Source organism: Pezoporus wallicus, unplaced genomic scaffold (assembly GCF_028554395.1).
Source record: "Pezoporus wallicus isolate ANWC-B61680 ecotype Strahan unplaced genomic scaffold, APGP_CSIRO_Pwel_v1 contig_749, whole genome shotgun sequence".
NCBI lineage: Eukaryota > Metazoa > Chordata > Aves > Psittaciformes > Psittacidae > Pezoporus > Pezoporus wallicus.
In genome coordinates this window covers 236,650-248,949 of record NW_026641327.1, presented here as the reverse complement: position 1 = coordinate 248,949, position 12,300 = coordinate 236,650, and the positions used below count along the sequence as shown (strand labels likewise).

Genomic DNA, 12,300 nt, shown 5'->3' with positions numbered 1-12,300 from the left:
GCCTATGTACTACTTCATTGAAGACTTTCTGAATGTGTTATAGGCAAGAAAAAGAAAAACATCATATTCCCAAAAAGAATTTCAAGATAGACAAAACCTGCAGAGGATATGTTAACCTGTTATTGACCTCACAGCAGCCTTCCAGTATCTGAAGGAGGCCTATAGGGATGCTGGAGAGGGACTCTTTGTTAGGGAGTGTAGTGATAGGACAAGAAGTAATGGGTTAAAACTTAAACAGGGGAAGTTTAGATTGGACATAAGGAAGAAGTTCTTTACTGTGAGGGTGGTGAGGCACTGGAATGGGTTTCCCAGGGAAGTTGTGAATGCTCCATCCCTGGGGGTGTTCAAGGCCAGGTGGGACAGAACCTTGGGTGATATGGTTTAGTGTGAGGTGCCCCTGCCACATTGGAAGTAGATGATTTTAAGGTCCTTTCCAACCCTAACTATTCTATGATTCTGTGAAAGACATACATATATAGTAAGGTATAGTAATTATAAATGGGTTGCTGAGGAAAATTCAAGAATAGTAAGGTCTGTATTCACCATGAAGTGCTTTTCCTGGTTGTATTTTCACACCCCCTCAATTTAGAAACAAAAAGGGAAGAGGAAAGCATTAAAAAAGTAACAAAAATGCTTAAGGCACTACTGGATATAATCTAAAGAGAAGAGTGTGCTTCCAAAATGCCGGCATTCCCCTGACTGGGTGCTCCTGATGATGAAGGGCAAAAGATTAATTTTTTTTCCTTGCTGCAAGGTCAGAAGGGATCCATAGTTCTTAAGAATTGGATCGTGGGATGGGTTATAGTGCATTCCTTTGTCTGCATCTGGCCAGCAAATTTCCTTTTCCTTTCTCACTGTTATGTAAAGGTCTAGGACTTGGGAGAAGGCTAAGCTTGTGTTTAAGGACACAGCCCTTTAAGTCTGTCCCCAGGTGGTGGTTTGTGGTTTGATATTCCTAACCCAGGGGAAAAGAATTATGTTGCTGCACTTACAATTGCACCAGTCAGTAAAAGTCTTTTGCTCATTAGTGAATGTTTCTTCCGATTTGTTCTCTCCTTTATAATGTGTAAGCAGTTCTTTTCTTCAGACAACCTTTGCAGCCATGGAGCAAATGAGTAGCTGACGGGCTTACTTTAACAACACATAGCTCAAATTGTTGTTTTCTTAAAATAGGGCTCGTATTTTTTCCCCAAATCCCTGGTAATTCCTTGCAGATGTTTGTTGTATTTTTTGTATTTCAAATGGAAACATTTGATCCTTCAAAAGAGATAATGAAAGTTAAAACAAGAAACCCCTCACACTAACAAACCATTGCCTACATATGGTAACCTTTTAAAGGAAAAGGAAGATAAAAACTCCTCACGTGCTCTCGGAGTTTAGGTTCAGGACCTGTGCTACGTGGAGCTAAGTTGGTGTGAATGATGAGGTGGGTACAGGGCTAGAGAATTATTCAAATTATTTTTTTTAAGCGATTTCAGCATCAGTTTGTGACAGTATTGGTTTCCTGTCTCTTCAAGAGCTAGTATGAAAACGGAGAGTGGTGATCCTTGTTAACAGTGTAACACAAACTGATTTGATTAAGTTAATGCAGAAGGCTGACTTTATACTTTATTGCAGTTGCAAGCAGTTGCATTTCAGTTTGACAGAAATTATTTTTCATTAAAGCTAAACAAGAATAAACTATGCCAAAGCTGAGATAAATACTGGCACAGGGCTTTTTAGCGTTTTTAAAGAATGTATTTTACAATAGTGCAAGTACATGCTTACCCTGGGGGAAAATGTTTTCTATTTTTCTTCTATAAAGGTGTGACAGTACTAGTATAGTACTTGCATGAGGTTTTGCTCCTTTTAATGTAATTGTATGTACACACACAGTTCCTGAGAATCAGAACATGGGAATGTATCAGGAAAGACTTTTGTTCAGCACAGTGGCTGATTGATGACAGGGGTAGATTCACAAGTAAACACTTGTGGTATAAATCTTTCTCCTCGCTCCTGTTCATACAGGAGTTCATAGGGTATTGTCCTACATATTGGTGGTCCTAGACTGTGTAGAAAAACTGATCCCTGCTTCGTGTGGTGGAAACAACTTCATTATGATCCTTGTTTGCAGTGTAGTTATTCTAGCTACTGTAGAACTACCACTCTGCTGCTTATATTTCCCAGGCCTTAACTGATCTCCTGGATAGGCAGAAAGAGTTGCTCAGGTGTATCCTGATGAGCTGCAGAACAACAGAATGTGCATCTTGGAAGGTGGTGGTTTGTAATCTTCCGACTGTAGCTTTGGCAAGGAAAAAAAAAAGACAGGATTGACTCGATTAGCTGCATGCTGCTATACGAACTACTTTGGTTTACTGAATATTGTGGATGTTGTTAGTGGACTTTGTCATCTCTCTTTCTGGGTTGTTCCTGCATAGGCTGTACAGTGCCAGCGCAGATCTTGTGAATCTCCAGTGACGTCTGCCTTCCACTGTATGAGTTAGTTCTACCTGCCCTATCCTGCCTTTAAACCAGTTATCCCTTGATGTAAGGTACTACTCCTGTGTCAGCTAGTTTCATGTATTGTTACAGTGTGTAATAATTTGCCTAGTGCGGGCATTAGAGTAACAGACTTTAGTTTTGTGGAGCTTTAAAAGCAAAAACCAGCCCCCTCCCCCAGAATACATCATCACATTTGCCACTGCTGGGTGTGCAGGGTCCGGGAAAGCTTTCTGCTCCTGATGTCTTTGGAAAACAATTTGTTAGTAGTATCTTAGTAGTTAAAGCACTTGCTGAGAATGTGGAAAGTCTCTGTACGCTGCCTTCATCTGAAGGGGAGGTTGATTTCTTATTTCCTAACAGAGTGACTTGGTCACTGTACTATTCTGAGGAGGTGTACTTAATTTAATAAGATATAAATAAATTATATTCATTGTGTTAAATTCTCACGGAGTTGAGGCCTGGAATGCAGTTAGGGGGTTTTTCAGGAAATGGGTGAATCAGCTGGTGGTTGTGCTTATGAATATTTACCTGCTCTGTGTGGAACAGAAGTATCAGTGGAACAGACAGAGGGGAAACTCCTTTTAGAATGATTTTTTTTTTTTTAACCTTGTGTTAAAGAAACAATTGTGGGAGGCCTTGGTTTAAATCTGATCCATGGTTGATAAAATAAATTTAAAATTAGGGTCACTTGCCACAGTCTTAAGTTCGGTTTCTCGGGCTGTTCCCTTGCAAAGGTTAATATAATCCTGTAAAGCTTTAGGAACATCCTGTGCTAGAATATTATCTGTTATGGTGGTGGAAGCACTTTCGTGGAAGGTGAAAGAATTGGATTTTAGTTTCCTTAAACAGAAACCCCAGACCCTTGATCTTACACTTCTTGAGTTCTGTAACCTTTGCATTTATGAACGCAAGGGTAGTAGTATCAGTGCCTCAGAAGAACTGTGAATCTTGCATTTGCTTTTTCTTCTTCTGTTTTGAAAATACTTAAAAGCAGAACTCGTGTGTTTGTGGGGAGCTGAGGTTCCTTATCACACACACACACACACACACAGTATGTTAGAGATTGGAAGGGACCTCGAAAGTATGCTTTTTAAAATTTGGTAACAACAAACTCAAAATTGCAACCCAAATTCCAATGAATTTGCAGTGCTCAGTAGGTGTGTTGCTCTCTGAGGTGGAGCGTGAGCAGTGTGTTTTACAGGAGGAAGGTTGAAGGATAGTTTCTGAAATTATTCCCAGCAAGGTAAGTCAGAGTTCTTCTACCAGAGACCCTTAAATTACCCAGAGACACCTTATGGCTATGTAGGTCAAAACCAGCACTCTAAACCCGAACCAGAAATCAGTTGGTAGCTAGTTTAGGTCAGAACGCACAAAGATAATAGTCTGTGGCTGAGAAATAACCACTTGCGCGAACTGCTGTTGTTTTGTTTTGCAACTGTGTGATATAGCCCAACCTGGAAACAACAACAGTGTGAACAAAAGCGGTGAGGTCTGGCTGGAGTTAAAAGTTAGCAGCAAGTGACAAAAGGAACGCATTGCCAGTTGCGGTGACTGAGAAATATTTGCTATGCTAATGGCAAGAGAAGCAGTGATTTTTAAGTTAATTAGATTCAGCTTTTCTTTCAATGCCATTTGGCGTGCAGAGCAGGTTACCTAAAGGTGCAGTTCTGAAGTACCTCAGTAGAGAGGCTTTCATGGAGAGCAGGTAACCTTATGGAAATGACAACATGTAATTCATCATAGTTAATGTGGGTTTGGACTAGCTGACTGGAGAGGTCTCGCTCACATGCAATTTGATAACAGGTTCCCTTTGTCAGTAAAAATTTACTCAAAAAAGGGAGGTTATAATATACTTATCACCTCTCCTCCACCTGTAAATCAGATACTTTTTAGTTAAATGTCTAACATGTAATTTACAAGTATCTTGAAAACATATTTTTAAAATGCACATGGTTCTTAATCATCCGTGGTAGTCTTAATATAGTAAGTAAAAATTCTTAAATAATTTAGAATGAATTTGTAGTACCTTAGGATCTGTTCTAGAATTAAGCTTTTGCTTTGTGTTTTTTATGTCTGATTTCCTTTAACGTGAACCTCAAAATTGAGCAGCTTTACAGCTTACAGGCGTTTGTATTCTCAGGTAAGTGAGGCATTGATAACTCATTAGACTGGTATTTAAACAAACTTCTGTGCTGTAAAACTGTTCTGCTTGTATTTGTAATATTAGAAGGACATTGGTCTTGGTCTTCCTGAGTTCATGTTAAGTTCTTGGATCCACTGGTCCTATTAGGAATTTGACATGTGTGCCAACTGTTGCATGGAAAATATTTTTATATCTTACTATTTTAAATCAGATTCTGGCAAGCTTTGTCTTGCAAGTCCCTACTCCTTGAGCTTGGGCTTGTTGCAAGTTGTTTCCGTGTTACGTGTCTTCCTGCCCGAGGTATATGGATGTGATTCTTTTGTGAAGACTCACCTTATGTGGGGAAATAGGTTGCAAGACCTCTTGCTGATTTAGTTATGTATGAGATCTCTTTGATGCTGTAATGAATCAGACTGCAACCTCCTTAGAAGGAGAGAAGAAAGTCTCCCTTCTCCTGGAAGAAGACTAATGTCCATGGCCAAGGGATTAGTTTCTGGAAAACTCAATGTCAGTAGCCAAGTGGCAGCCTTATGAACAGAGAAAAAATACAGATTAAGAAAAGGAAGCAGTGAGGCCGGCCTCGAGGAGGACTGAAGGACTCCTGGAAACTGGAAGGGACTGTGCAGAGCTGCCTGCACTGCAAAGTCGCTGGGTCATCTGAAATCTGCCTGGAAATAAGGATTTGCCATTAAAGATACAGTGTGAAGTGGGAGCTTTATTTAATAAAGCCCTCCTTTGTTCTTCCCCTCTCCCCCTTGGAATTAATTATTCCACATGATAGTCTGATTAAGTCCTGATTTTTTTATTTTTTATTTTTTTATTCCTTTAATTTAAAGGAATTCTGAAATACTTTTTCTTTTTTCTTTCGAGTAGCTCCAGACATGTGCATACTCTAGCTGTCATTATTGTGGATGCTGAAATATTGTGGATGGATTTTCATGGGGTGGCAAAATTTATGTGCCTGACACAAGGTATTCCAAATTTGATTTTTTTTTATTTTATTTTTTTGCTCCCAAAATACGGAGCTGTAAAAAATTTTCTGCAAAACAAGCTTTCCAGAATTTTGTTACCCATGAGCTAAGCCATTTTGGCTGTTGGTGGAGAGGAATTGGGGAAAAACTGATCTGAGGCAGATAGCTGGCTTGGAAAATTGCATTCATAAGCTCTGAAGTTTTGCAAGATTGTAAGAGCAGACAGCAGCACTCTTACACCAAAGATCCATAGTCTGCAGGGCAAGTGCCAAGGGCAGCATGTAAGTAAACCTGAATATTATGCATTTTGCGTAATGGGATGTAGTTCTGAACTGCAGCCTTTTGAGGGAAGTATGTGTGAGGTGTACTTGTTCCCAGCTCCTGGCTTTCTCCTGGTTCTACACCAATACACAGGCAAGACACTGCTGTTAGGTGATCAGCAGTGTCTATTTGCTTCTAGTTCCCACTGCTTCTAATTTGAGAAACAGAATGCTCCATTTCTTACAGCTTGCTCCTAGCAAGGGAAGTGTCAGGCAGCTTTGGTAATGGGTGGTTTGCTCTTGTCTTTGCATATTGCTCCTTTTTGTGTTACAAATCTCAAAGCAAGTTTTTAATTTAGTTTTGTGTTTAACAGCTTTAGCTACTCTGAAATAAATGCTGAGACTGTTTTTAAATGGGATCTCTTGTTCATGTAAAGAGCTGTATTAAAAGTAGTGGACATAATGAAAAATACAGCCCAGCTTTGTAATGTAATGACTTCCACCAGATAAGGAAAATGAAACTAATGTAATTTACGGTGTATTGGCTGTTGTCACTATATTAAAGGTTATACTAGTGTTTCTGAAAAGTCGGTATCTCACTAATTTAATCAACTTAACAACCTAAGCCCATGTAGGGTTACAAAGTTCAGTTATCACTTGTCTTGAAAAGAGCAAGTTCTGGGTTTGAAGCTATTTAAAATGCTGTTCTAGGAGCAGCAGTTAGAAACAGCAATGCTGAAATTAACAGTTTAGTCATGCTAATTGATTGTATTGTGCAGCTAGGTTGTGAATTCTTAATTATATGGTTTTTAATAAACTATCTGCTATTGGTTTTGTGTAGATCATCCTTTGCAGGCTGGAAGTGCCAAGTGCAGGATAATTCAGTGAATGATGTGGACTATTTCAGCTTCTTGTTTTCAACCCTTATAGGTAATCCATGTGAATGTCATAATTCAGAATTAACAAACTGAAATCTGTTTTGATAGTGAATTACTGGATTTAATGTAAAATAAATGGTGTAGTAAGTACTTCTTGAAAGTAATTCTAATCTTGCTATGTATTTTTGATGTGAGATACCCTTTTTTTTCTCTTGGTCTGATTTTTGGCACCCTATTTTTACACTTTGCCATTTGGGCTGAATATTTGCATACTTTTTTTCTTCATTCCAGCAGCTTTCCATTGCGAGTATAAGGAAAACCTAAATTCAGCATTTGACACAAGAATTTTTTCTCTAGCTTTAGGTAAACGCCTTTTATTGACTCGTAACAATACAAAAGAGTGCCTCTGGGACTTCCTGTGGATATGCTCACGCTATTAAAAACATTCCATCGGAATAAAGTAATACGTTGAAGTGAGCTGCCCAAGGCCAGCATGTGAGCAGAATTACTTCTGCTACTATATTCTGACTCAGATATAAAAATAGTTGTACTCTGTGGTGATGCAACTTTGGGAAATTACAGTGGTTAAAATGACATAATATTGCTGAGAAATATCTTCCAGCAGTTTCTCCTGTGGAAAAAAGCAAGTGTCTTTTCTTCATCACCCCAGTCACTCATGATGTTCAGCTACTTTGCTTTCAAAAATTAAGGCTTTTTTTCCTAAAAGCAGTGAAGAGAGTGCTTTAGTGGTAACTGAGAAAATGAAAGCAAACCCAAAGTGTCTGTTTTGGAGCAGTAGTCCTGTTTTACTACGGCATTCAATACCTGTCTAGAAATAATTAGCCAAACTAAGTGGTTTTTTTGTAACCCTGTGGTTATGTTAGAAGGTTACTGAGTTATTGTGAGGATGTGGTGAACTGTCTTGTGTTATACTGTCTTGCATATATATATATGTATGTATGTATGTATTAAAGATGCATACATTGAAAATAACATAAAATTAGCCTCTTACAGTTTTTATACAACATTATGCCACTGATTTTTTTCGAATACTTGTGTTCTTTCAGAAGCTAGACTTTGTATCTTGATATACTTAATTTAAAATACCAAGCAAAACTTTTTTCATGAAAAAGTGTTGTATAGACATAATTTAAAAGACAGTGTTTGTCAGCGATGCTGTTGAAGTAGAACAGTGCTTGGCTTGTTTTGTGATACTGTTGTACTGCTTCTTTTTCTCTAGGGTTTTCAAGAGAGGAGTTGACTAGTCTCCAGGGCATTAGAGGAAAACCACACATTAGCCAGTCACAGCTTTCACCTGTCCGTCTTTACCTAACTGACCTGGACCAGTTTTTACACCACTGGGCTGTGACAGAGGTAATACATCAACACTAATTCTAAATGACAGCATACAAACTGGGAGTGCTCTCCATCCCTTTTCCACAGATGCCTAAATCTTGCTGTGAGCTGAGTTGCAAAAAGAATGAAAAATATAATAGCCATCAAACAGCCAATGTTATTCTACAGCCATCAGATAATATTTGAAGGAAGCTGCTTCTAAAGGGGAGTGTTCAGACATGTATGAAAAACAATCCTCATGAAAAAATGGGTAAAAGTTTTGGTGGAAAATTCTGAAATACTAATAAGATTAAGACCAGCAATATGTTTTGGCTTTTAAAAGTACATTAAGTGTAAAATTACTAACCATAAAGAGCTTTTTGAGAAGAAATCCCACTGTTAATTGAAAAGCGCTTGCATTAAATGAGATTTTAACCTGGAAGTAATGGCATTGGTGATTATTTAGAATAATTTTGGCATTGGTGATTATTCAGAATAACTGCTGGTGCTTATTTAATACAAATTTACTGGGATTAGAAACTCCCATGTGAATTCACTTAGTGGCAGTGAAGTAGTTTGATTGTAGATAGCTTGTTTGTGCCTTTGGTACCTGGTTGCAAGTTTGATTTACTTCTCCTACCACAATCTTTCCAGCGTTTTGGTGACATGAAGGAGAGTCAGTATTTTCAGAAATTTGAAACTTGCTTTTGTTAAAGTACCTTTTCTTGGGAAAGACCCAAGGTGCTCTCTCAGGTTTGCAGAACTGGATGGCAGACATTAAGCAAAAAGCTGGGTATGCCTGCTTAGTAGTGAAAGAGCATTTGGACATCCTCTAAGCATTGCATTACTTCTGCAGTTATGAGCCTGAAGTCTTTTCTGGAGACTAAGATTGTGAAAGGGAAAATAGGAACAATAATCCCACATGTCAAAGATCTGAAGACTGATGAGACCTAGACCTTCTAGGCCCATCTCATTTTTTTATACTCCTAACAAAAGGGAGTTTTGGACTGCTCCTTACCTCTAAGCTTGAGAAGGAGGTTGGAGGCTTCTCCTCACAAGCATGTTCATAGTTGGAGATACAACCCAGTTCACTAGAAACTTTATCAGATGCACCTAGCATATGATCAGGAATAATCAGCAAGGATTTATCAAGGGCAGATTGTGCTCAACCAACCTGCTAGCCTTCTGCAGCAAGGTGACTAGCTTGTGAGAGCAGTTTATCTTGACTTGGGTAAGGTTTTTGATACTGTATCATGTAACATCCTTGTCAGCATGCTGACAAACATAAATAGGGAAGTGGATTGAAAGCTGCCTGAATGGCCAGGCCAAAGGGTTGTGATCGGTAGTGCAAAGTCCAGTTGGAAGCAAGTTGCTAGTAATGTAGGGATCAGTATTGGAGGCAGTCAGAAATTTCACAGGAATACTTCTAGTAGAGCAGGTAGTTTCTGCTGGGTGTTCCGCAGGCACCTCTTCTCTCAAAAGAAAATAAACTCAACAGCAACAAACCCCCTGAAACTCAGAGCAGCAGCCTCTGAGGAGAAGAAAATTGCCAACAGATCAAGATCTTCTAGGATGTCTTGAAAGACAGTGTCATATGATGGCTCTACCTGTGTGCATTGAGTTTGAGGGAGGTACGTTTGGAAACCACTTTCTTGCAAGTTCAAGGTGTGTCACAATTTTGAAATCAGGCTATTTTTAGCTGTGGGTGAAAATTCTTTCTTTTAAATAAAGAAGTGCTACAGGAAATCATAAACCCCAGCTTGAATTAGTCATGCTTTTGGTGGAACTGAGTGGTGCAGCTTCTGTATGTTGAATCTTTCATGCTTTTCCTTACGGGATGAGGAAGTTTATGGTGATGCTGTAATGTTAAGCAAAGTATTTGTAGTACTTAAAAATCCCTAGTGGTGAGAGAGCAGCCCTCTGTTGGCTGCAGAGCAGGTAGCGTCCAGACCTCTACTTTGATTGCTCTTTCATGAGAGTTCTCATCGAGTAGTTGTAATACAGGGTTTCATTGTAATGGAAAAATATTTTCTTGTAAATGAAAATAAATAAGGAACTGATGGAATTAGGATTTGACAGCCTCGTTTCCTAGGAATAAATGAGGCTCGTGATCAGATTCTTATTATTCCATCTATCTTCCTCTTTCTTCTCTTCCACCACTAGTTCTGTTTAAACCACTGGCTAGTTTTTGGCTCTCTGCTAAAAGAATAAAGTTGCAAATACTCATTGCCTGTAAGCGCTATGAAAAGAAGCACATAGAAGAAAAACCCTCTAGATTAGCGTAAGGCAGTTCTTAACTCTGTTTCTGCATCCTGCTTGGCAGCAGCCAGCTGTCCAGCCTGAATGGGCATCACTCTGAACTGGGTTGTCAGGGGGTTTATGAGGCCAGAGTAGCTGGGGTTATGGTGCTGAAGAAGGGCAAGGGATGAAGGGTCGCAGCCACGACTCTAGGAGGCCATAGTTTGTTGGCTTTATTACTTGCTGCTTGGCTTTATTTTCAAACCCAGAGGAAGGCAGTCCCAGCTTTCTGTCGCTAGCTAGCTATACTGTGCAGTGAGTGGTGTGTATTTGTTGTCGTAATGAATAGAGGGAATAGTATTGTATAATGTATGCATGCCAGAGAAGAAAGGTGTGCCTGTGGAGAAAGAGCTAGTTATGTAAAGGTAAGAATAAGTTGAGGCATTTTCAAGTGGCAGTTTGGACTTCATGAGTGTTCATGTAACTAGTGCATTTGGTGTGGTAGCGCATGGCTAACCATAATTGTTGAAAAGGCCAAACATGCTTTTCTGATGGGTATTAATGCTATTATGTGCTTTATAACAAAAGCTGTTTTGATGTAATTTTGTTTTTTGTCTGGATAGTGGTAAATCTGAAGCCATGTTTGGAGTTGTTTTGTGGAAGCTTTTAGATACTGGTGATTTGTACTTAAGGAGCAATGCTTAAGTGTCCCTTTAAACGCTGTTTTGTGTAGCTGTAGAAGTTAATCTTCATATTTTGTCTAAAAGATATGTTAAATGTGGAAAGCCTGGTTTCTTTTTCTTGAGCAACTTCTACTTAAAATGACTTCTGCCTTATTAAAGCCAATTATTTAAAATCACACCCCTGTAGCTGAAATAAATGGGGCTCCAGAATAAATGGTTGCAGCCTTAGGGAAGAGGCTTTAGCCTTCGCTCATTTTAACTGTGCCTATAGTGTTTGTTGGTAATATTGTTCACTCCCCTGTAATTGAATTGCTCGGCTAGTATCGAGTGAAATAGCACCGACAGAAATGAACAGTTTAACAAGGCAACCATGTATACATGATAATTTCTGTTGTAATATTTGATGTGTGTGATGCTTGAACATCTTGGAGGGGGAAAGCAAATGATAATTTGAAGGTTCTGCTCGAAGTCAAGATTCTGGAGTTATACTGAGCGTATAGGTAACCTGAAGCGATAAAATACTCCTCAGAAACTGAAGATATAAGAGCAAGCACTAGGGAAGGTTAGCTGCTTTTAAAAGCAGTCTTGAATTCTAAAACCTTGGGATACATGTAATGCCTTAATTTGTGTCAAAACCTGAGAAGTCTTCTAAGTGAAATAGGCTTGGAAAAGCTGTATCTGCAGTGATGTGCTATGAAAAATTACAACACATCAATAAAGATCGCAAGTGAGTGTATGTAAATTAAGAGTCTTTCAAAGACGTTTGCCTTGAGAAGGAAGAAGTGGTGTTGCAGCGCTGTAGCTTAACTTCAAGCAGAGATTAACACTTCCACAACCTACTAAATTCTAAAACCTTAGATGTTGAGTTGAAGTTCCTGTAAGATTTCAGCTTGTCTTTATTGAGATTTCCAGGTTAGATTTACACTGGGGAGAAAAAGCACCTGAGGGTAAATAGTATCCTTCCTAAATGAGAACCATGCTGTAATTGTTAACCTCTAAGGAGGATTAAAAAACTCTATAAACCTGTCAGTGTTTCGTAAAACCACCTTGTATCCAAGCTTCATGTTTAGAAATGAGAATATTTTTTCTTGAAAAACAGTGCAAATCTCAAAGAAACAGAAGAGAAATTATGTAATTTAATGCCTCCTAAAATGAATGAGGCTCACTTTCAAAGATCTCTTCCATCATTTTCTTAAGACATAAAAAATAAAGAATTGAATGACACCACCTCCACCCCACAAAAAAAGCCTCAAACCCAAACCAAAAAAAACCCAAACAACCTAAGAAAACCTAAACACCAAAACACAAACT

At 38.8% G+C, this 12,300-nt stretch overlaps 1 protein-coding gene across 3 annotated transcripts in view; it reads left to right on the top strand.

Annotated features, from left to right (window-relative positions):
* The window catches only part of TEX10 (testis expressed 10), a 49,875-nt gene that overhangs the window by 27,272 nt on the left and 10,303 nt on the right, over positions 1-12,300 (top strand). For all 3 annotated transcript variants that reach the window (XM_057423052.1, XM_057423053.1, XM_057423054.1), the window contains 2 exons: positions 6,697-6,785; positions 7,974-8,107. In XM_057423052.1, the coding sequence (XP_057279035.1) occupies positions 6,697-6,785; positions 7,974-8,107 (223 nt within the window). The remainder of the gene's footprint in view (positions 1-6,696; positions 6,786-7,973; positions 8,108-12,300) is intronic.